A 25,670-nucleotide genomic window follows, 5' to 3' on the forward strand; every position below is an offset into this window, starting at 1 on the left:
TAACCACTGAGTCATCTCTCTAGCTCCTGACATATTTATTTTTATAGGTATCACACATATATGAGTAAGACACACATATAATTATGTGAAAAGAGTTTTCTTACTTTTCTACTGCAGATCGTTTCTGTGACTTGCTCTTGTAATTTAATGCCATTTTAGTTTCCATTCCAGTATATACAGCCACACCTAGAAAATAAAACTGCGATTTTAAATGCACACACTAGCACTGTCTTAGTTTATATAATTTGGCTTTTTCTTGAGTCTTTTCACAGCTTTTACAGACCTGATAAGCCTAAAATTTTGGTTATCTAGGCATTCAACCTGCATCGATCTTATTTCTCAGTTACAACAAATATTTGGGTGAAAGATAGTAAGAGCTGATACTAATGAATAAAGGGGTAGGAATAATAGGTGACCACTGCATATGGTGCTAATGGTGTTAATAACAGTAAAAACAGTTGGGTTAAACTGGAAACTGTGGATCAGGCTACAGACCCAGAATGCCAGAATCTGGAGTCTACATGTCATTCCTTAGGAACTGAAGAACAACATAAATATCAATGCCATTCAGAGTAAACGAAGTAAGCACAAGAAACAAAGTGTTTCTTCTAATTTCTAAATAATAACAATAAAGAAATAATAGGACCAACCACCTGTGCCTTTTTAGTAAGCATTTGACCTGGAATTTTTAAAATAAAAATTAGTCTTTAAATTCAGGGGGTCATAATTAAAATAAAAAATGGCACTAAAAACCATGCTATTGAAAAAAAAAAAAAAACAAAATCACTCAGAATGAAACCTCAGAGAAGAGGGTGGTAATGCAAACAGTAGACATGGCTAAAAGTATTCAAAGACACAATTGCTTCTAAAACTGCATAACTTGGACCCCTACTTTAAAGTAACAAGAACAAAAAGCATGTTCATGCAAAGTCATATAAGAGTAAGAGTCAGTGTCCCATGAGGAAATTTAAAAACCATGGAGGTTTGCTCTGGTTCCTGACATCAGAACATTGTTATAATTTTTTAAAAAATGGTGGCAAAATACATGTAACATACAATTTACCACCTAACCATTTAACATGTATAGTTCAGTGGTGATAACACATTCACGATTTTGTGAAGTCATCTCTTCTATCTAATGAGAGAATATTTTATTCACTTTTTTGAAAAATGCTGGGTCCATTAAATATTCTGCTCTCTTTCTATTCTCTAACCCATGAAAGTCACTTGGTGCATTGCCACTATGGATATACCCATGCGAGGCATTTCAAATGAAAGGAAAAATATAATCTGTGGTCCTTTCTGTCTGGTTTCTACAAGGCAAGGATACTATTAGAGCTCTTCCATAAAATATATGTCCTCAATAGTACCGGTTCCACATTCAGAGCTCGGTAAGAATTTGTTGGAACATAAATGTGTGAATGAATGAGTCTGTAGTTATTAATTCAATTGAAGAATAACTGTAACAGAATTGAAGAAGTGTGGACTACCACCATGATACTGAAAAGCACTGACTTGTATCCAAGCTACATGAAGTACACTAGAATCATTTTCTTAGTACTCAGCTTCACAAGTATCCATAAACACAGTAAGGGAGACTTCAGCACTACTCAAAACGAAAGATTAACAACAACAAAAGAATATTAAAACAAACTTTAAAAGAAAACTGTCATATATCACATCAAATAGAGTAATATTATGCAGTCAAACGACCATGAAACACTATGCTTTTGAAGCTGCTTTACAGACGCTGGGGGTGTGTGTTTACTGCTGCACTAAGTGTGTGCCTCCTATGTTACCCTGAATTCAGAACCCGGTACCTCAGAAGTAAGAACAAAGCTTCATATAAACCACCAATACAAACCATACAAACAATTAAAAAAAAACTTAAGTATGTACAAACCAAAAATTTCTTTTGTATTTTTTAATCTGGCTCCACGAAGCAAGAGACTCTCTGGTCCCAGAGGTCTAAAGAAAAAAGAAACCCAAAAGGCACTAAATATATTAATTTTCAATAAAATTAAAAGGCATCTTCAGTCAGAGGTACTTAACCTATATTTACAACAGTTTTCATATAAAATCAAAATCCCAGCTACTATAATATTTCCTGGGCTAATAACGTTAGTTACTATAACAACCAACATTTCAGTCATTTTAAGATTAATGGTGGGGCTAAAGAGATCGCTCAGCAGTTAAGAAAGCTGGCTGTTTTTGCAAAGGACCCCAGTTTAATTCCCAGCACTGACATGGCAGCTCACAACCATCTGTAACTCCAGTTCCAAGGGATCTGACTTCCACTTCCAACCTCCATTGACACTTAAGTGGTGCACAGATATATGCTGCCAAAACAGCCATATACATAAAAGTAAAAGTTTTAAATTAAGGCTTGTGACTTACAAATTATACATTTAAACAAACTCACAAAGCCATCAATGTAAAAAATTTAAACACAAAATAAAATTAAAAATTAAGCAGTGATTTAAGAAAACTTAGCAGAAGACAAAATTTAAACTTTGTTAGCAAAATTAACCATCAGTGCAAACATAAAATTATCATGAGAGCTGCACAATATAAAGGCATGAGTTCTCCATAATTAAAATTGCATTATATTACAAAATATAATGTACAAAATGTGTTAGTGTTTTATTGGCAAGATCGCAAAACACCAGCTGATTACTTGTACTACACACTTCTTAGGTACAGGCCTTCTTGCTGTTTGAATTTCTCTCCACAGAGGAGATATAAAATGACAAGGAGTAACTACAAAGGAAATTGTATTTTTTTTTTAAATGATAGTAAGATGATTAAGAGTTTGTTATGGATAAGTTAAAAGATCTTTATTTTGCTGAGAGTCCTTAAGCTTTTCTGAAACAAAACCTATTTATTCAATTCAAACAAAACCCAAATCATTTGTAAAAATATATGTGGGGAGAAAAATGCACTGAACCAGGAAGGCCAGGCATTTGGGACATGTTTCCCAGGTACGTTTTACTAAAGAGTCCTGCTTGGGGAATACTCATCTCTGCTATCCCAGAACTATTATGGCAGCTAACTACTCAGAAGCTATAAAATACCTGTCTCACTGAAAATCCTTTCATCATTAAAAGAAACCACATGTCCATTCAACACTCATTCCCCTTTTTCTTCCCAGAATGGTATTGGTTCTAATAATAAAAAGAAACGAATATGAAACTGGGATACCATGACAGCCTCCAAACAAAAGACAACTCAGTAGTTAACTGCAGTTGTTTCAGTAAAGAACTGCAGTTCATTCTTTCAGCCACACAGGGGTGGGTGTTCCATACTGCTATATTCCTCTACCAGACACAATATGTTAGAATACAATTCAAACAATGTAGTCACAAAATTTTCACCATTTCAACATAGAAATAAAAATAAAACTTAATCACAGTTATTCATCAGGGGTCATGTGTGTGTGTGTTATTAAAGTTTATTGAAGGTGTGTCTATGATGTTAAAACATGAGTCATGCTGATACATGACATTTTTTGATGGCATATCTTGAAGATCTAATTTAAAAATGCTTAACTCTTTCTGCTACTGACTTATTTCATGTAGTCAATACACAATGAATGTGTCCCAAGAAAAAAGTTGGCAAAGTCAGATTAAAATAAAAGTTTAACAGCTGATTCTAAGATTAAATTTAAAGTAAGCCTTCAGGTCATAAGTAAAAATGTAATCTCATCTTATTAACAAATCTTTAAACTGACTCAAAGCCTCTTATTTAGATGTCAAATTATATTGGGGAAAACAGACTTAAAAAACCCCAACTAACCAAAAAACCAAACAGAAGAATGAGTATAATAGTTCAGAAGTGGTCACTAAGTACTTTAGCTTGTATTCAGTAACTTTGAAAGAAAGACAACCACAGGACTTATACTCGCTAAACATATGTAAAACATGCATCTTCTTAAAAAAAAAAAAAAAAAAAACAAAACTGTTCTGTAGTAGGAGGACTGAACCCTGGACTTGACACATGGTACACTTGCTGTACCTCAGAACTAAACCCCAACTCACTTGACTTTGAGTGTTACAGCTTAAATATTTAAGCATCTGAATTAAATTACTGAAGTTTCATTTAAAGGTTGCTACCAAGGACTATCAAAAAATGCAAATATAAACCTACATAATTATTATTATGTCATTACAAGGAGTGTTTCATCTTCACTTGTTGCTGCTAAAACCTACTAGCCGGTGGCATGTTTTATGCTGCCCTATGATATGCTGTTTATTTGCCTAATCCTCTGTAACTTTTGGTCTCTCTACCAGTTTCCAATTACAATAATTAGATAATGTGATTTATTCTTACCTTACAATTTCTTCCATTTGTTGAGTTATTATCATCCGACCCATAAATCTGTAAGAGAACATGTCATATCACAAAGACGGTTAACTTATGAAATAAATGGGTAGAATACATTTAGCACTGTTAGCCAAATGAAATAAACTCGCTATGTGTACATGCTAGTGCAGACCTGCGTGCAGGAGTTCAGCAGATGTCTTCTGGCACTCTAGCACTGTCTTACTCCTCTAAGGCAAGGTTCTTCTCCAAACCTGAAGCCTTCAGGTTTTTAAGTAGGCTACCACTAACCTTCTATCCTCCTGTCTCTGTCCCCCATAGTACTGGGGTTACAGCACTAGAGGCTACACCAGGCTTGTTGCTTATTCTAGGACACAAATTGCAGTCCTCATCATTGCAATGCAAGTACCACCAAGCCATTTCTCCAGCCCCTAATCAAACTTTTATGGAAGTTTTTATTGTTGTTGTTATTTTTGCATTGGGAACAAAAGTTAGGTCTTACAGATGCTAGGTAAGCACAAATTAACTGAGCCACAGCTCCAGTACAACTTTATATATACAAATCATCCAGTATTAGTGCTACAAAGTATTCTTTTTCTTTTTCAAAACTTCTTAATTTATTCATTGAGATTCTCATATGTATTTTTTCACATCCACCCCTCACTTCCTACTCTAATTCTTTCCACCATAGTCCATATTCTTCTCCCAACTTCATGTCCTCATAGCACAATTAGTGTTGCTCATACACTCATGGGTGTCACCCACTGGAGCATGGTTGACATGCCAGAAACCGTTCTCCAGAAAACTGACTCTCTCCTCCAGCAGCTTTCAACTAACAATAACTTCTCAGTAGGTGGGGCTTTGTTAGCTTCTCCCCTGACCATACTGCCATGATCTTGTGCAGGTCTTATTCAGGTAACTATAGTTACTGTGAATTCATGAGCCAAGCACCCCGTCATGTCCACAAAACACCACTGAGCATTTCTCCTCAACCTCTGGCTCTCAGTCTTTCTGCTCCCTTTCCTGTATCTTCACTTAGATCTGAGGGGGACAGGGTGTGATAGATTTCTCATTTGTAGCCAAGCATACCACAGCTACTTATGATCTGCACTGCCATAAAGTATTTTTAAAGCTAGATTGCAAATTGAAAAATTGATTTTTATCGTCATCTCTATTCTAGCTATGAAGTAACAAAATCTTTTCTAATTGTCAATGTAAATGTCACATGACAATATTATTAATCTACTTATCATCACTTATAAAATATTACATAAAAATGCATACATGACTTAGGCAACAATGAATGTTTATATATTTCTCTACAGTATAGTAAAGTTTCCTGGGATCTATAGATCCCTGGAACCAGATAAAATATTTATTTCATCCATTCAAAAAACATTCAATGAGGAATTATTACATATTAGATAAGTAGCAGAGGTAACGTAGAAAGTTCAAGCCTGTAGTAAAGTCCTGAGCTGCTTTAGTTTTATAACGTTTTGTGACTAAAAGCTAGGGTGAATGGCTTATTTCCATAACACACTTCCATAGTCTAGCTTTTCAGCTCCAATTTCCACAACTGAAAAGAGCGCAAAGTATACAGTTGGCTCAAGAGCACAACTACTTTACAGCCAAAAGCAAATTCTGGACAAAGCTTCAAATTAATCTTTAGTTAAAGAGATTTCTAAAAAATTTTAATTTATTATTTTTTGTATTGTGTACATAGGTGTTTTGCCTGCACATTTGTCTACATACCACAAGCATGCATGCCTGATACCCAAAGAGTAGATGCATTTTAGCATTCCCTTTCAAATGTTCCCTACTGCCCTTCCCATTCCAGGTCCAAACCTTTTATCTGCTAAAGAATTTGAGTTCATATTTCTTTCTGATTTCACATTTTTTTACTTTCATCAGGTTGTGTTGTTTTTATTCTCCTTGTTCTAGAGAAATTTATGTGTCCTGACTACAGTCTAGACTTTAAACTTAGATCCAATTCAGCTGGTGTTTCCCTAAACACCTTTAAGAAATGATATCTGATACAGTTTTTGTTTGTTTGTATGTATGTATGTTTTTGTTACCAAGCTAAATCCAGAAAGGACTTTGCTTTCTTTTTCCATATGCTGTTAACCTTGGTTCTGGTTTTCAGGTACATGTTCAGGATAGTTATATGTTGTACCACCCTTCTTGCAGTCCCTTATCCTTTTCTTCAAATTCATTTTTTCCAAAGTACAAACAACTGTGTCATTCTTATTTTCTGATCAGAAAAATGAGCTATGCACTGGCACACACATACATATTTTACAAACTGATTCACAAAAGATAAGATGGCAAAAAAGAAATCATGGCTTTGTTGGCTAGGTTTTTATCATACAGACACAAGCTAGAGTCATCTGAGAGGGAAGAAAAGCTCAGCTGAGGAAACACCTTCATCTGACTGGCCTAAGGCAAATCTGTGGGGCCTTTTCTAGATTGTGGACTGATGTGGGAGGGTGCAGGCTACTATGGACAGGTGGTACTTGGCTGTAGAAAAAAGAAAACCAGAAAAGCCATGGGGAGGATTCCAGTAAACACTGTTCCACATGGCCTCTGATCCAATTCCTGCCACCAGGTTCCTGCTCTGACTACCCTTCATGATGGACTGTAAACTGTAAGATGAAGTAAACCCTTTCCTCTCCAAGTTGCTTTTGGTCATGGTGTTTATCAGAGCAACAGAGAAGCAGACCAAGGAAACAACCATTAAGAATCTCACTATTTAACACTGCTAATGTTTGGGAGTATATATGCATTCTAGGCTTCATATATATACGTTTGAGCTCTTAAACCCAAAACAGGGTCATGACATAAGTGTTGCTGGTAACATTTTCCTCTCAACTTAGTATATGCTATCAAAAGTATTTACTGGGCTGAGGAGTTGGTTTAGTAGAGTTTGCTATCAAGCATAAAAATCAACTTCACACTTAGGACATAATAAAAGCTAGGTGCAGCAGTGCATATGTGTAAGCTCAATGCTGAAGAGACAGGACAGGAAGAAGCCTCGAGCTCACTGGCCAGCCAGTCTTGCCCAATCTATGAACACCAGTTTCAGTAACAGATTATGTCTCAAGAAATAATGTGGAAAATGACTGAGAAAGGCATTGCACACTGACCTTTGATCTCTATAGGCATGCATACGGGTACACACACCAACATAAACGCATACATAAGTGCTCGCTCTCTCATGAACACACAATCTAATGTAACATTTTTAATTGGTACCTTTTGCTTAGAATGCTATCAAATTTTGCCTTCTGTTTCTCACTTTTAACTGAAGGACTCACAAATATTATCAAATCAGACAACAGTTTCATTTTAAGGGCCAACAAGATGTCTTATGAGAAAAGGCACTTGCTGCCAAGTTTGATAACTTGAGTTTCTTTACACTCACATGTTAAAAGAAGAAAACAGAGTCCTGAAGGCAGTCCTCTGACCTTCATACACTTGCCCAAACACATATGCACATGCACACAAAATATATAAAAAGTAATAAAATTTTAAAGAATTATTTTTATGTTTATTGGTTACAAAACCAAGGTCTTGTTAATAGAAGCTAGGCTTCTATTAGGATTTTTATATAAAATTAATAAATTTTATAAAGTAATTTTAGAAAAATAAATTTTATTATTACAAATCTAATAAGACTCTATTAGAATTTCACTTCTAATAGAAGCTGTTAAGTGAAGATGAACTCACCAAATAACACTCCGTACCTGTATAAGTCTGCTTCTGGCTGCTGGCATTCTATCACAGCTATGAGACTGTCCAAGTTGGCAACTGTTTGTAATACTGCTGTTTCTGGAACTGACACATGTGTCTGAAAAAAAAAAAAAAAGTGAAAAGGGATTACCATTTTCCTAGATAAGACCTCAAATATCAACTGTTTAAAATATAAATAAACAAACCTTCAGGTTTGTCTCTCCATCCAAACTAGCAGTTGTAACATGACATGAACCATCAAGTCGATCTGAGGACAGAAGCACCAAATCTGCAGGAAAAATTTCATCTTTGGCTATACGAACAATATCACCCACCTTTAAGAAAAAAGGAGAAAAGTGATTATACACACTTTAAAAGACAAGGATTTGTTTTCATCCTATTCTAAATAGGTGGCTTATCACAATATGTTTTACTTTGTATGCTTTTTTTTTTTTTTTTTTTTTGCAATGTAGATGAACTCAGGGGCCTGAGCGTGTGAAACACACACAATACATGACCACACACACAGAGGATTTTATAAAATATATACTAATACATAGAGAAAATCAAGACTAAAACTATTAATCCCCAATACAATTTTATATAAATTTTCATATACATACCCGAATGTTTTTTGATCTAGTCTTTACAAGTCCACCACTTCTAACAACATAAACAGGAGCTCCGTTTACTTCATTATCTGAGTTATGGCGTAGCCAGTCTTCATATCCCTATAAATAAGGAAGAAAAATTATCCTATCAGAATATTTTTAAAGATACTTATCAAATAAGAAAACTAACACACATGCATGTGCGCACGCGCGCGCGCGCGCGCGCGCACACACACACACACACCACACACACACACAATTTCCCTGGAACATTCACCAAAATTCTATTAGGCTACTTAGATGCCTATAAAAATATGACATTTCTGACATTCATTCTTATCAGAAACATTATCTCTGTTTCCACTGCATACATGTCCTGGTGTTCTGAGACCCTGACCTTCCTTGTTTTCATGTGAAGGTTTCTTCTGTCACCTTTTTGAGTCCTTCAACTTTCTGAGTTACTTCACTCTTAGTAGTAAAATTATTCTACTCATTTCTATGTATTCAAATTAACATAAAATATGCTGGTAATTCTAAAATATCTTTTCTCCAACTCTTATCTTTTTTGAATTCCAAAAGGGAATGTTTACTGCACTATCAATATTTCCACATGAAGTCTCATAAATATCTTTTTTGATACTCATACAAATATATGCTTGTGTATACATACACGCATACTTACATACATATAATACAGTTTCCTAGTCATTTTCATCCTCACCCCCAGAAATCTTCCTCTCAACAAGCCCCCTCTTCTTGTGCTATCTTCTGTGTGTGTTACCCACAGAGTTTAATTCTGGTTCCTGGCATGGGCATGAGTGTGTCTTTGTATGTTTGTGTGTGTGTTGGGGGGGGGGTATAAACATTTGTCCTTATATTCACAGATAAATGTCTCCTCAACCCTCTTCAAGGGAACCTCTCTTTACAACAGAGCACTACAGAAAACCAAAACCAATCAAAATGCAGAGTTGTGGAGCCCAGTTCCAATAGAGCTACAGAACAGCCACCTACATAACACCCAGGGAATATTTCAGAAGAGGAAGCAGAGTGAAAAAGCCAGGGGTTCAGGGAATTTGCTTGTCATTATTATATTTTACTTTGCTTTAATAAATATTCAATGGGCTCACTCATTCCTTTATTCAGCACGTGTTTATCAAATCCCCCACACATGAATGGTTTTGGCCTATCACTCACTAAAAACACAAGGCAGTCTCTGCTCTGGTTGTACTACACATTTGAATAAAAGATGATAGGACAAACAAAGCATATTTAAAAGGGAAATGGAAAATGGTAAATAGCTAGGAAAAGCCAAAGCTTAAGTATTTGAAAAAAAAAATCAGGGGATGAGTTATGCAGTACTTGGAAAAACATTTCAAGAAAAGAAGACAGGAAGTCATAAGGTTTTGCAATAGGAACATGCTTACTGAGTTTGATGATGAGGTGAGGTGAGGAATGTGGTCAGAAGATACTAAGAACATGTAAAACATATATGAAGTTGGTTAGGAAGCAGGGCTACACTGGGTATGTCTCCTTAGACAACTAAAGACACTGACATTTGATGAGAATTCCCTGAACAGCTTTAAATAGAAGGTAGCATGTCCAATGTTAGGAGATCAATTCAACAGAGAGGCTAAGAGTAGAAGTAAGGGGCTATCAAGAGAATAAATAACACAATGGTCTAGGCAAGGGATGCCAGCTACTTAAACTAATTAGGTACATCTTAAAGACAGAGATAGAAGCAGTCCAAGAACTACAGGACTATTAATAAGCTGGGGAACAGCAGCAGAGCATGACTTCACAGGGAAAACACTATGAATTTTATGTAAGATTTTTTGTGAGGTATTTAAAGGGAAGGTACAAATGAGTGTGTGCACGTGTTTATATGGAATTTTAGGATGTAAACTTGAGAACACAGAGACTGACCAGAAATCACCTAATGAAAATATAAAAGACAGGCCTAAAGGACAGACATATGTTACTCTGATGACATAAAGACACTTGTAAAACTAAGAAAATATGGAGTGATTAAGATGCTTACTGAATTATACAAACAGATCCTAGTCTCCAACAGAAGAGAGAAGGGAAATTAAATTTGGTGAGAGCTAAGGCTACTATTTTGACACACTAGTTATCTAAGATTAATTGATAATCTATAGACCTTCTCAGCCTTTATTCTTTAACAAAAATAAAGTAGGGTTGGTGGAGTGCCTCAACAGGTAAAGGCACCTGCTAAGCCTGATGACTTAAGTTCAATACCTGGGATCTACACGGTAGAAGGACTTTTACGGGCAAATTATGGTGTGCTATCATGTGCGTAGGCACACGCGCACACACGCGCGCGCGCACACACACACACACACACACACACACACACACACACGGTAAAGAGAAAAGTAAAAGTAATTAAAGTAATACACTTCATCTCAGAACTGCAAATTATTTATTAATTTCATTTCTTCATCAACCAACAAGTCATCCTTAAACATTATAAAGCAGAGGGTTTTAATATTATTTAGGTAAGACAATGCAATGACCTCTCTGTCTAGTAGAAGGAATCATCTCTCTATCACTGAGACCCTGAATAGATGTTTTGAGAAGTGGTAGCTATGTCAATTTGACATTTTAAGAAATTTATTTATTAATTAGCATGCTGATCCAATATTCTATTTTTCTTATACTAAATCTTACTGTCAATTTATAATCTGGCTGAAATTATTTCCATTAGGATACTAGCACACCCACATACACAAAAGAAAAACTGTAAAAACAAATATTTACTCATAAACTTACTTCCTTTGAACTATACTTCTCTTTAAACATCAATAAAACCACAAAAAAATGGTTATACTAATTTAATTTACTTCATAAATTAGCCTATACATATATTTGTTTTTAGGTTGATTCCCATTGAAAACAATCATATATTTTAAATACTGCATTCATTCATGAGTCACAAGGTACCTGAAATACAACTTGCTGTGTACCAAATAAATCTGACACTCTCTTATATAAATTTTTTCACAACAATTTTAATTTGGAGTGGAAATATGAAGATTTCTGAGTGAATTTTAGAAGAACTAAAGCAAGAAGTATTAACATACCTGTTTTATGGCAGTTACTGTTATCACAAAGAATAAAGGAAGTCCACTGGTAATTGGACTGGTAGGTGTATCAATCATAAGCTAAATTTAAAAAAAAGAATGAAGACTATTACATATTTATATTACATATGTTACATTAATGCCTAAAATATTATACTATTGTACAATGTATAGTTTAGTTTACAATTTCACTTTCTTGACTACTTTGAAGGCATGGTAGTCTTTCAATTGTACACTCTCATATACTGCTACACTAACTCAGCTACTCTGTTTTATTGTTGCTTTGTTTCCTGAGACAGGATTTTGCTATATATACCCTGCAAAACTGAACTTTCTTGATCCCCTGTCTTTGCTGGGATTATAAGAATATACCACCATGTGTAGGTGATGGAGGATGTCCTTCTGTATATGTTTCTCTTATTGGTTGGTGAATAAAACACTGTTTGGCCAATGAGGCAGGAAGATAGGTGGGACTAGGAGAAGAGGAGAATTCTGGGAAAGGTAGGCAGAGGAGTCAGTCACTATGTAGATAAACAAAGGAGTGGTCCAGACCCTTCTCTGGTAAGACAAGACCATATGGAGATACACAGATTTATAGAAATGGGTAAATAATTAAGATAGAGCTAGCCAATAAGAAGCCCTAGTCATTGGCCAACAATTTTATAACTGATATAAATCTTTGTGTATTTATTTGGGGCCAAACAGCTGTGGGAACCTGCAGTTACTTGCAGGCACATTGCTTGAGCAGTTCTTAAGTTCTTCAATATTGCCTATGAGTAGAGACACAATGGATCTTATCTCATATCACATTTCTTTGCACATCCTACTATATACTGAAAAGTCTCAATTTTAATCCAGGATTTAGGATAAACTGAACCACAGAGAAAGAGAACTAGGAATGGAACATGGAAAATGATTTTTCCTACAAGTGATTTTGTTATATCCAAAAGAATCAGAGGAAGACAGCTAGGAAAACGGTGCTACAATTATGTTATAAATCATAAAGTTTCTGTAGGTTGCTGAAGAAGAACTTGCAGTAATTACATAGGTTAGTAAGAACACAAATCTTATGATTAATGAATTTTCCTTGACCCTGGATCAGCCAATTAAATTTGCTCTATTCTATATACATGCTGATTTTAGCAATCTGACAACTGCATACATGGCATGTGAATATAATTAGCATAGTTTCATTTTCCAAGAAAACCTCTAGATGTTCTCGTGATATAAAATTAGAAGTTCCTTCTCCATTCATGAAGGAAAGCATTTTAAACTAAATGTTTCCTAAAGCTTTAAAGTCATTACTTGAGTAACTTTAACTTTTCTTTTGAAATCCTAGGTTCTATTGACAGACCAGTTTAGAGTAAAAACAAATTTTTAATACTAAAGAAAATTCTAAGGTTTTATCCCATGTGTTCCTTGCTGCAGCTTCAGGCGATGAAAACACGATCCACCAAACTCAACAAACCCACATGGAGTTTACTGGAAAAGGGAGCCACTGGAGGAGTAGGTGTTAACTGATTGGCAACACAGAAAGAGAAAGAACATGCAGGAGGGAGAAACTAGCTTATAAAGGGAAAGGGAGTGGTTTAGAACGAGGTTCAGCAGTTGGGGACCTTGAAACTAGAGTCATGGAGCTACCCTTGGCCCAGCTCTGCGAAGTCCCAGTTCCACACGGTTTTTGCATGTAGAGTCCTTATGCAGGCACCTAACACATGCACAATGCAGCCATGCTGGTTTCTGCATGCAGAGTCCTTATGCAGTCACCTAACACATGCACAATGCAGCCATGCAACTTTTGACAGCCTTTGAGCTGTCAGTGAGGACAGATCACCTGTCAAAGATAGGTGCTGGGGTAAGGGAAGGAAGCCCTGAGCAATCCCGGTTGGGAACCTAAGGGTTAGAGTTCCCTAAGGAGAAAGCACAGGCCCAGGAGCAGGCTGGCAGGGAGTGAGTGACAGGCGGTGCTAAGGAGAAACCACTGGGGCTGGAGGAGAGGATTTGGGAGCAGGAACAGGACTAGGTTGCCCAGGACCCAGGGAGAGGAAGAAGCCAGGATATCAAAACTAAGGATACCTTTCTATCAGAACTGTAACACACACACACACACACACACACACACACACACACACACACACACCATCTTGTAGGAAGAAGATTCCACAGGCATATCAATAGACAAAACATTTATACTCTGAGGAAGGTATCTGAAGATCATGAGTAATAGTCCTGGCTAAGATTACAGTTATCAGTACTATGGCACACTAGTAAAGAAATAAAATGGAACTGATCTTAAAATTTATAGCCTATGTTTTAGACATCTAGATTTGATTTAGACAATTTATTAATAAACACAATGGGTAAGCTGCAGGAGAAAAAAATACCATTGTCAAACAACTAAGAATACACTGAAATTTTTCCCTATTATAAAATATATGCTTAGGCAGCAAATCTATAAATAATCCATTCAGTAATAAAACTTACCTGAACCAAAAATATAATAAGAAAATAAAAGTTTGCCACTCTTCTGAATTGTTCAAATAAATTTTTGGGGACAAAATTCCACACAGTATACTAGGGAAAAAAGAAAAGAGAAATCAATAAAAGAATATTAAAAAAATATGCTAAATAGATGCAAATATAAGAAAAGTTAAGTTGGATTTACTAATCTTTGTGAAATTAATATAACTTGATGCTACAGAAACACTCTGGTTTTGAGAATTTAAGACTTTTATACTACTTTCTTTTCCCTCTTTTATTTATTAGTAATTTTATTATACTTTTTAAAATGAGACCATCTAGTTGTTATGTTTTAGAAGGTAGAGAAAACATCTAAACACTTAAATAATATATTTTGGATTTGTAACATAAAACAAAAGTAATAAAGAGAAGAAAGCATTAATAGAGTTAATAGAAATGCTGAAAAGATTAAAAACATTTTATTTTATTTAACTCAGTGTCAGAACCAAATGTAATAACCTAGTCAATTATTCTCTTTTCACATGAAATATAGAAAAATGATCTAGAATTAGACAAGCAATCAATGGTAATACCACCAAAACAATTTTTGGAGGATGCAAAATTGCCACAGTGTCCTAAAGGCAAGACAGCTGAGTATAATGGACAAAAGCATATAAGGATGGGAACTAAAATTCTGTGGCTCAAAGCTGTAACATTCATTGAATAACCTTAGACTTAATCTCTGTTCTACAGATCCTCCTGTGTCTGTCTCCCCAGCACTGGGATTACAAGTGCAACTGAGCTCTACTTTATGTGGTTGCTACAGATCCAAACTCAGGGTCCTCATGCTTTTGGTAAGTCCTTTATTGACTGAGCCATCTCCCCAGCCTCGTTTGGTTGACCCTAATGGAGTAAAAGGCAACTGTTCGATGGGGGTCAGGATATCTCCATGGAATTTTTTTGGTCACCTTATTAAATATACAAAACTTTCTGAGAATTAAGTTGGCAATGCCATAGGCTTATAAACATCTATGCAGAGTATGATATCAACAATATTTTTCCTTCTATAATTTTAAAGCAAACAATTAAATAAGTTGGCGGTAAGGTAATGGTTTCAAGATAGTTGTTTTAAAGGGAATGAAAAGATGGTTCCATAGTTAAGATGTGCATACTGCTCTTACAGAGGACTTACTTCTCATCACCTGAGTCAGGTGGCTCACAACTGCCTTAGGTGAGCTAGCTCTAAGAAGATCTGAAGCCTCTGGCCTCCACAAGCACCTTCACACATACGTTTATACTCATACAGACACACACACAAATAATAATAATTAATACTTAAATAAATAAAAATACTTAAAATGCATATATGAGTCTTTTATATATGTGTGGACCACCATATGTGTCTGGTACCTGTAGAGTGCTGAAGGCATGAAATCCCCTAGAACTGGATTATAGACAGTTGTGAGCTGTCATGTGTATGCTGGATACTGAATCCAGGTCCTTTGCAAGAGTAGAAAAGGCTCTTAACCATCTCTCCAGTCCCAGAAAATCAATTTTAAAAGAAAAGATTTCCTTTGGCTAGCTCATAAAAACAAGGGAAAAAATGAGGACAGAATTGTCATATACAAAGCAGGTTACAAAAGACAAAATATTATTCTCATGTTTTCTAAAATACATATTAACAGAATGAATGAATAGAAATTCTGCATTTATCCTACCAGAGAGATGGAAGTGACATACTATTAAATATGAAAATACTTTAAAAATAATTTATTAGACCTTAAAGTTATCTTCATGGTTATGTAATAGTGGTTAAGATCAGAGAATTAATTTCTCTATGGTCATTTATGACTTTATAACTGACCTTTTCCCTCTAAGTTCTCACTAACACTGATAATAAAATTAAATATTTTTCAAGCAAGTTTAAATTTAAGGTATCTACTATGGTCACTGAATTAAGATATATCATTATCTAAGCTTGGCATAGTGGCACATACCTTTAGGCAAGCAGTTTTCAACCTGTGGGTTATGACTTCTTTGGGATTAAATGACACTTTCACAGGGGGTCACATATCCAGGTATCCTTCATATCAGATATTTACATTGATTCATTACAGTAGCAAAATTACAGTTATGAATCAGCAAGAAAATAATTTTATGGTGGGAGGTTTTCACAACATGAGTAACTAGGAAGGCTGAGAACCATGGCTTTAGGCTCAGCACTCAGAGGCAGGAAGGTTTCTGTGAGTTCGAGACCAACTTGATCTACACAGTAAGATACAGGACAGCCAGGGTTACATAGAGACACCCTGTCAAAAAAGAAAAACAAAACAAAACAAAACAAAAAAAAACAACAACAACAAAAATAGAACAAAACTAAAAAAGCAAACAGAGATTTATCATTACACATTTACACATTTCCAACATGTTAGAATGCTTAAAAGTAAAGCAAAGAGATTAAGAGCTAAATATCAACAGTTGTAATCAAAGATGAAATACTTACATGAATACATAAAGCAAAAGAAAAAGCAGCAAAGGTCCTTGTGGTTTTATAAAAAATGTCTCAGAGAACAATACAGGCCTCAAAAAGAGAATACCATCATGCCAACCTCACTGAAGCTGGAGAGAATAGTGTCAGAAAATGTCTATACTCTTAATTGACATGAACTCAACATCTTTAAAGGAGCAAATCTATACCCTCCTCAGATCTTTTTATGTTAAAAGTCATGAGGGAAGCAAGCAATCAGCCAAAGATCCATGGGAAAAGAGTTCACTATGAGCTAGGAGACAGCCAACAATACAGTTATGAGGTTCCGGAAACAATGGAGACACAACCATAGGAAAGCAATATAAGGAAACTTTTATTTACGCTAAAAGGTTTTAAACAGAGTACTTATTTAAACATCTACACTTCTGAAACCGCTGTATAAGAAAACAGCCATAAAAAAGCACTTATTTAATCACAACATATTTTAGGTCTCAGTTTCCAACACCAGCTAAAATGTTTTATGTGAACCTGTGAACCTCAATAGTATGGACGCCTAAACAATATCAGAACAAGGGAAAAAAAAAAAACAAAAAAAACAACAAATATGCTAACACACAAGAAGGAAATCTCAAGGCCTTACACCCAGCAAAGGCAGGTAACTAAGGAAAGCTAAGAGCAGTAGAATTAGTCTTCCCCAAGGGTCAGCCCTGAAGTCATAAATATACAAACAATATTAAATGGATTCAACAGGATGTGCTTATTCATGTAAAAGTAATAAAGAAAAATAGGTTGTAAATGTGAGAGGGAGTGAAGGTTGGGAGTGAAACATGAGTTCAGGAGAGGAATGGTAAGGGGAAAATGACTAAAATTCTACTTTAAACACAAAAATTAAACTTTAAAAGCTATAAAACATCCAAAGTATAAGTGAGAATTGGGGCATTGCATAACTGATCTACTGTGTTAGCATTGTAGATGGAAGTTTCTGCTCCACCTGGTCCCACAGCCACTTAGCCCCAATTAAACACATGGAGACTTATATGAATTAAGACAGGCATTCATAAGTAAGAATAATGTGTGTATTTATTTGGGAGCTGGGTGGTGGACCTCCCAAAGAATAAAGAGTCCAAAGAGTATAAAACAACCAACAACACATTAGCATTCCTGGAAGTCAGGAACATACAAATGTGTTTCTTGTGGAACCCTATGGCAAAAAGCCAGGGTCTAAGTAAGAGCTTTACCTGGTTTCTCTAATTAATATTCTCAATAAGTGCATGGTTTAATAGGGAATCACTAGTCATATATGGTTCTGACATTTCAATTAAAATACATTTTAAATGGCCAAGTCTTCAGTTATACCTGCCCTATTTCCAACCTTCCTATGTGCTATCTTAGTGAACTGCAACACATTTCTATCACAAAAGAAAAATGAATTTGGCAGCAATCCTCTATAATCTTCTGCTTTACCAAGCAAGACCTCTTCAAAGGAAAAACAAGTGAGAATGAAGTATTACCTACATTAAAATATTCATAGTACACACTAAAAAATAAAACTAGGAAGTTTTAAGGTCACATGGAACAATTTGGGGAAAATGATTCAATTCTCAAGCACTGGAACCAAAGACCTGTGATAATATAAATATGGCACTTTGTAAATAAGATTTAATAGTTATTTCACATAGGCTGTTGCAAAGAGTAAATGGCGTAATATGAGGACAAACAGGTTCAGCAGATGGCCATCTAGTACAGTTGCAGCTGAGACAATGGTTAACTGGTACCAACTAGCAGCCTCTTTTCTTTCACACATCATGTTGAGTGAAATAAACCTATCAACCTTCACTTTTCTTGGCTTTTGAGAAGTATAAATGTATACTTGTACACATTCAATAAATCATTTTTAAAATGTTACATATCTACTATTTTGTTTTAGTTATTTGAGACAGAGTATCCCAAGCTGGCTTCAATCTTGCTATGTAGCTAAAGATGACCTTGAATTTAAAAGTGCTGGAATTACAGACATACATCATAATGTTCAGTTTATGTGGTACTGGGGATTGAACTCAGGGCTTTGTACATGACAGGTAAACAGTCTACCAAATGAGCTACAAATATATCCCCCACTCTACATCTACAGTGTAATAATAAAATTGTTTATCCTTACCTTAGATGAAATGATCCGATTATCTATATATTTCTGAGGTGTGTAAAGGCCATTCTGAGGAAATCTGTTGGCTATGTAAATAGTTCTTGTGTCACTTTGATGAGGTGGGTCAAAACCCTAAGACCAAACAACAGAAAAGGAATACTAGTAAACAGTCTAGCTGGTATAATATTTTACCATTGATTTTAAATAACTGACCAGATTATACATATTATTGGCCTTAAAGTGCACATAGACTGAATCCATTTAATCAGTACAGTTAAGCCACCAAAGCTTTTCTTCAGTGGTGAATAGGTATATTACCTTCAGAAATAAATTAAGTCATACTTTCAATAATGAAAAATAGTTCAAACTCTCAAACATGGTAGAAGGAAAAAAAATTGTATGAGAGCTACAGATGTTTCTTTACTGCATTCCTTGTTTTTCATTCCTGTGAATACCTTATTTTCTCCCGTGATAGATTCTTATTGAAAGAAATAGACATATGTCTAACTAATATGTGACTACCATGCTTGATAGAAGCTTTACACTTATTTTTAACCTCTTCTATAGCCAGATCAACTTAGTTTCAAAAAGTTTTACTCTCAAAAGACTAAGATTCATGTAATGGATTTATGCCACCCAATCACTTCTCTGTACTAGTTAATAGGTAAAACTTCCTGAAACATAGATGAAAATATGTTTATAATATTCCTGGAGGGACATATACTGTGCTTCAGAAAACCATCTGTGTTGGTTAGTATTTTGTTGACTTGACACAAGCTAGAGATAACTGGGAGGAGGGAAACTCAACAAAGGAAATGCTTCCTTCATGGGTCATTTTCTTGATAAATGACTGATAAGGTGAGAGAGACATGGAGAGCAAGCCACAGCAAATAAGCCAGTAAGCATTGTTCCTCCATGGCCTCTGACTCAGTTCCTCCAGCTTCCTGCCATGACTTCCCTTCATGAATGATGGACTATACACTGTAAGATGAAATAAACCCTTTCCAAGTTGCTTTTGGCAATGGTGTTTATCACAGCAGTAGATATCAAATGAGGACACCATCTCTCCAGACACAGTAGTAAAAATAATCTTAGTTACTTTTCTATAGTTGTGATAAGACAGTGTGACCAAAGAAGGCAACTTATAAAAGAAAGTATTTAATTTGGAGTTTGCAGGTTTAGAGGGTTAGACCCATGATGATAGAGCAAAAGCATGGTGGCAGGAAAAGCTTGTTCTCTAAATTGGAGGGGGGGGGGGGGCTAGAGAGAGCTAACTGTGAATGAAGTGGGCCTTTTAAACTTCAAAGTTGTGTCCTCATTGACACACATCCTCATCCTAGGCCACATCTCCAACAAACAGTTCCACCAAATGGGGAACAAGACTTTAATTAACACTGGCAAGTAAATAATGCATCAAATCCCTTTAATTCTGCATTAAAGAACTTAAGTTTGGGTGGATAGGGAGGGAAAGCAGTTCTAGAACAGTGGTTTTCAACCTGTGGACCACAACCCCTTTGGGGTTTAACAACCATTTCACAGGAGTCACCTAAGACCATTCACTGGAAAACACTATTCATAACAGTAGCAAAATTACATTTATGAAGTAGCAGTGAAAATAATTCTATGGTTCAAGTCACCACAACATGAGGAACTATACTAAAGGATTGCAGCATTAGGAAGTAGTTCCAGGACATCCAGGGCTACATGGAGAAACCCTGTCTTGAAAACAAACAAACAAGCAAAACAAAAAACAAACAAACAAACAAACAAACAAAACCACAAGCATACTCAAATAACTATAGACATAGATAGAAAAACAAAACCATAAAGTTTATAGCTATACATTTTTAAAAGTTTCTTTAAAATTTATTTTTTTTTTTTTTACTTTGTGTTTTCCCCTGGGGGAGGGTGTCAGCATGCCACAGTATGCACTAGCTCTCACCTTCTACCATGAAGGTTAGATACCAGGGATAAAACTCAGGCTGTCAGGATTGGTGGCAGATGTCTACCTGCTGAGCCATCTTGCAGGCTCAGTTATTAAGTGTTTGAAGGAAAGAATATACGACACTCAGGGCTGGGGAGATAACTTGGTGGGTAAAAGTGCTAACCATCCAAGCCTAACCACTCAAGTTTCATCCTAGGAACCCACACAAAGAAGCCAAATGCTGTGGTGCACACCTTTAAGACTACTTAAAGCTAGTCTGAAGTGCAGCCACAGAAGCAACAAGGTGGGAGGTAAGAACCAACTCCTGAAAACTGCCCTCTTGTCTCTACACAATGTCCTCACACTCACATACAAAACTAAAGTAATAAGAAAATAAAATTTAATGCAAAGTCAATCAAAATTCTTGACCGCCCCCCCAAAAAAATAAAAAGGAAAAAAACTGCTTATATGTCATAAAGGGTCCAATGCAATTCTGAAAAAAAAAAAAAAAAAAAAAAAAAAAGAAATCAAAATGTGTGGAAGGATGATGGATTACTGGTATACCAATAGATGAGTGAAGCAGGAAAAAAAAAAAAAGAACATATAATGCCATTCATAACAAAAAAGGCAAACACATATGTTAGACATCAAAGATAGCTAATCCGATAAACTGAGAGAAAAAAAACAAATAACTTTCCAATGGGAAAGCACAAATTGCCTTATTCTATATACAAAAATCAATCTCAGGTATATTGAATTTGAATATTGAAAAGCTACAGTTTAAGACAACTTGAAGAAAACAATAAACTCTGATTTTAATAGTGGAAAGAAATTGTTAGGTAACAATGTGGAAATCAAATTTTCTACAAAGAAACTTAAAATTTCTATATCAGAAAAACAAACAATAAATAGAGGGCAAAGAATGGAAGATGATATTTACAGTACATATAATAAAGTGGCATCCACTATTCAAAGGGAACAAAAAAAAAAAAAGAGGAAGTACTTACGGTGTTAATGAAAGCTGGAGTTACAAGTGGTTGTGAGCCACCCAATGTGGGTGCTGGTGACCACCATGGTCTTCCACATGATCAGTAAGCTGTTTTAATGGCTATTTCTCTGGGTCCCTGATGTTAACCTTTATTGTCAGTTTGATAGGATTTAGAATTACGATGAAAATAATCTGTGGACATGCCTACAAAGGAGCTTCTAGATTGGGTTAATTGATGTAGACAGCACCCTTAATGTAGACAGCACCATTCCTAGACTGGGGTCCTGGACTGAGTAAAAGGAGAAAGGGAGCAGCCTTCTGTTTCCTAAATGCAGATGGCACCAGCTGCCTCAAACTCCTATCACCATGATTGCGCTGCCATGGCGGGTGCAAAGTACCCTTAAATAGTATGCCAAACAAACCATTCCTTCCCTAAGTTGCTTTGCTCAAGTAGTTTATGACACTAACAAGTAACTAATACACTATTCTGCAGAGAAAAATGGGAAATTTCTCCATATGAAAGAAATAGAGGTATTAACATTGCTCACTAAGAATGAGGAGAATGCAAATGAGTTTTTTTTTTTTCATACTGATCAGTCTGGCAAAGTTCTTTTTTAAACATGGAGTGTGTATGTGCACGTCTTTAATGCCAGTATTTAGGAGGCAGAAGCTGAGGGGGGGGGGGTGAATTTCTGGAATTCCAGGTTAGTTTGGTTTATGTAGCAAGCTCTAGCCAGAACCACCTGTCTATAAGGGGTGGGGGTAAGGGAGAAAGACAGCAAATTGCTAGCAAGGATGTCAGCAAAGTGAAACATTTTTTTTTTTTTTTTTTTTTTTCACTCCTGGTGGGAATTCAAACTGGTACAGCCACTATGGAAATCAGAATGGAAGTTCCTCAAAATGTTGAAAATAGATCAACCATAATATCCAATTACACCATTCTTAGGCTTATACCCAAAAGACTGTATCTTACTACAGAAATATTTGTTTAACCATGGCTGCTCTATTCACAATAGTCAGGAAATGGAAACAGCATAGATGTCCATCAAGTGACAAATGAATAATGAAAATGTGGCATATTTATACAATAGAGCTTATCCATCTGTTAAGACAACAAGACTATGAAAACAGCAGGTAAATGCAGGGGACTGAAAACAAACATCCTGCATGGGGTAACAGAAACTGAGAAATATAAACACTGCATTTTTTTCCTCACATGCTGATGCTAGCTTTTAAGCTTTACATATGTGCATTTCATTTGGAATACCCAGACAGGTTAGGATATGGATATGGAAGAGGAGGGGGACCCTTTCAAGGAAGAAAGAAAGAAAAGAAAAGAAAAAAAACAAAAACAAAAACAAAAAACTAGAATATAATGCTACAAGGGGAGAAGGGAGAAAGGGAACAGGAAAGATGAAATGGTTTGAGGGATGGAAGGACAGGGTGCAAGAGGGGATATGGGGAGATGTAACTGACACTGAAGACCTTTTGAAAAAGTCACATAGAGTCATACTACTGTGGAAGCTTCCAGTTCAAACTGAACTACTCTATAGTGAGAGGACAATATCCCAACCAGACAACATCCATTATTAAATAAAGCTCCCTGTACCAGAAACCTGTTACCTCTTTTTGAGTTGTTTGCCAATAGGGCCACTGACCCCTTCCCACAACTACAGGCTATTGCCAATGCTATCAATTACTCTCAAGAACTGCTGAAAACACCGAACTTGAGTTTTAGGACATACAGACATCAACTGGAAACATACTTCTAACTAGCTGAATGGACAAGCCAATAAACGACTCTTAATGACTTGTTGCTTTATCCATAGATCACTGTCCTCCCCACCCTTCATCAGAGAAGCTTCTTCTTGCAATATACAGCAATTAGCAGAGACCCAAAACTGGTCAACATGTGGAGGTAAAAGACTTCAGAGTGCTCAGTCCTGATTGGATGTCTAACATAAAACCTTTCCCCTCAAGACTCAGGGGTCTAAGTAGAAAAGTTGGACAGATTTTAAGAAGGAGGGGTGGCAGATTACTTCAAATAAACTTTTTCAGACACAAGGTGGATACAAATATAAATCATAGCGGGATTGTGAAAATATATACAAGACCAGCAGGAAATGAAGCTAGAGAAAACACAATCTCAGTATGGAGGAGGCATGAAATCATGCCCTTAGCTAAAGAGCCATCAGCATTTGATTGTTGCCAGGGGAGGGAAAATAGGTTTGCTTCAATGGTGTAACACCTGGTATACTGACCTCACTCTGGGGAAGGCCTTACACCAAGGAATAGTCAGCCAACACAAATTGGCCTCCGAGTGTGTGTGTGTGTGTGTGTGTGTGTGTGTGTGTGTGTGTGTGTGTGTGTGTGTGTTTAAGAGTGAGAAAGAGGAAGGGAAGGAGGAAGGGACAGAGGGCAGGGGGGAAAGAGGGAGAAAAAGAGAGTAGAGAGTAAGAAAGAGAAGGAGAGTAAGAGAAGGGAGAAAACATAATGAATGAATTGAAAGTTGGTGAGTGGAGAATCTGGGAGGAGTTGAGGGAAAGAATTTAAGCAAAATATATGAAATTTTCAAAAGAATTAATAAAAACCATCATTAGAAAAAGAAAGAGAAGATGAGAAGAAAGAAGTGACCTGGAGAACAAGACAGAACAGACCAACAAGACAGCAAGCAGAATGCAGGGACAGGAGGGAAACAAGGCAAACCAGGAAACACTGAAGCAGTTCAGGAAAGAGGCAAGACTGCTTTAGCTAAGGAGGAAGAGGAGGGAGAGCGGGTTTGGGTCATCATTTGGAGCAAGGAAGACAGAAGCAATGATTTGCTCCCTTAAGATTAAAAGTGCATATATTTTTTTCATCTTTCATGTCATAAGCAAATCATTTTATTTAAGTGACAAAAACTACATATATTTAGGATATACAGTATGACATTCTGAAGCAAAATATTCTTAAGATTCATTTGATCTATGATTTTTCTCCTTAGACACTAACACAAGAAAAAGGCAGAATACTTTAAGGAACTGCTTTCTAAAATTTGAGACTAGGAGGAAAGAAAGGAAAATGGAAATACATGGACTATTACAGTAGTCACACTTATATACTTAAAAGGATTTCTTATCTTTGAAGACAGAGACACAATTATGGGAAAAATTATATAATGTCTAAGATTTGCCTTACAATTAGTCAGGAGGTAGAGATACTATGAGAGGGGATCCAGTAACACCGGCTTGAATTAATTACCAACTTGGCTAAAGAATAAATGGGGGCTCATTATATTTCTATACTTTTATTTATGCTTGAAATTTCCCCTAAGATGGAGCATAAGAAACATATCATGAATATTGGCATCATTAACTGCATATGCACTGCATACATATGTATAACATCTGTTTTTGTTCCTAATTTTTGTAAAATATAGAATGACTCAATGGTACTACGTACATTATCCTATGTATTCCTTTCTTGATGATATTCTACTTCTAAATGAAATATGGAAGTATAATAGCCTTAGTGAATTTGGCATGTGATCCTAAAGTTTTCAGGTGTAAAGACAAATCACAGCTTAGAATTTTCTGCAGAGACTTACTGTTAACTCAGACAGAATGTGGTACTATTGTGGTCCATATGTAGTTCAATCAACTGAAAAAGGAAACTGGGCATGGTGATACACGAATGTAATCCCAGGATTTGCGAAGTTGAAGTAGGAAGGTAGTGAGTTTCAGACCAGCCTGGGCAACACAAGCAAGATGCTGCCTCAAAAACAAAAACAAACAAAACCAAAAATACCCACTAAAACAAATAAAAAAAAAAAAAAAAAAAAAAAAAGGGGGGGGGGTGTCTCTGCTGCATACAGTCTCTCGGTTTCCTTTTTATATTTCCAATACAAGGCCTTATTATATAATTCTG

The 25,670-nt window shown here is 35.9% G+C and overlaps 1 protein-coding gene across 6 annotated transcripts in view; it reads right to left on the reverse strand.

Annotated features, from left to right (window-relative positions):
* Atp11b (ATPase phospholipid transporting 11B (putative)) overlaps positions 1-25,670 on the reverse strand; it is a 91,730-nt gene that overhangs the window by 61,624 nt on the left and 4,436 nt on the right. For all 6 annotated transcript variants that reach the window (XR_007834622.1, XR_007834621.1, XM_051185814.1 and 3 more), the window contains exons 2-10: positions 18,868-18,984; positions 14,246-14,335; positions 11,762-11,842; positions 8,673-8,780; positions 8,256-8,384; positions 8,064-8,167; positions 4,330-4,377; positions 1,904-1,968; positions 105-186 (exon numbers count right to left, since the gene is read on the reverse strand). Coding sequence is in view for 4 of the 6 variants with exons in the window: in XM_051185814.1 (XP_051041771.1) it covers positions 105-186; positions 1,904-1,968; positions 4,330-4,377; positions 8,064-8,167; positions 8,256-8,384; positions 8,673-8,780; positions 11,762-11,842; positions 14,246-14,335; positions 18,868-18,984 (824 nt within the window). In the remaining 2 variants the exon portion in view is untranslated. The remainder of the gene's footprint in view (positions 1-104; positions 187-1,903; positions 1,969-4,329; positions 4,378-8,063; positions 8,168-8,255; positions 8,385-8,672; positions 8,781-11,761; positions 11,843-14,245; positions 14,336-18,867; positions 18,985-25,670) is intronic.

Source organism: Phodopus roborovskii, unplaced genomic scaffold (assembly GCF_943737965.1).
Source record: "Phodopus roborovskii unplaced genomic scaffold, PHOROB, whole genome shotgun sequence".
NCBI lineage: Eukaryota > Metazoa > Chordata > Mammalia > Rodentia > Cricetidae > Phodopus > Phodopus roborovskii.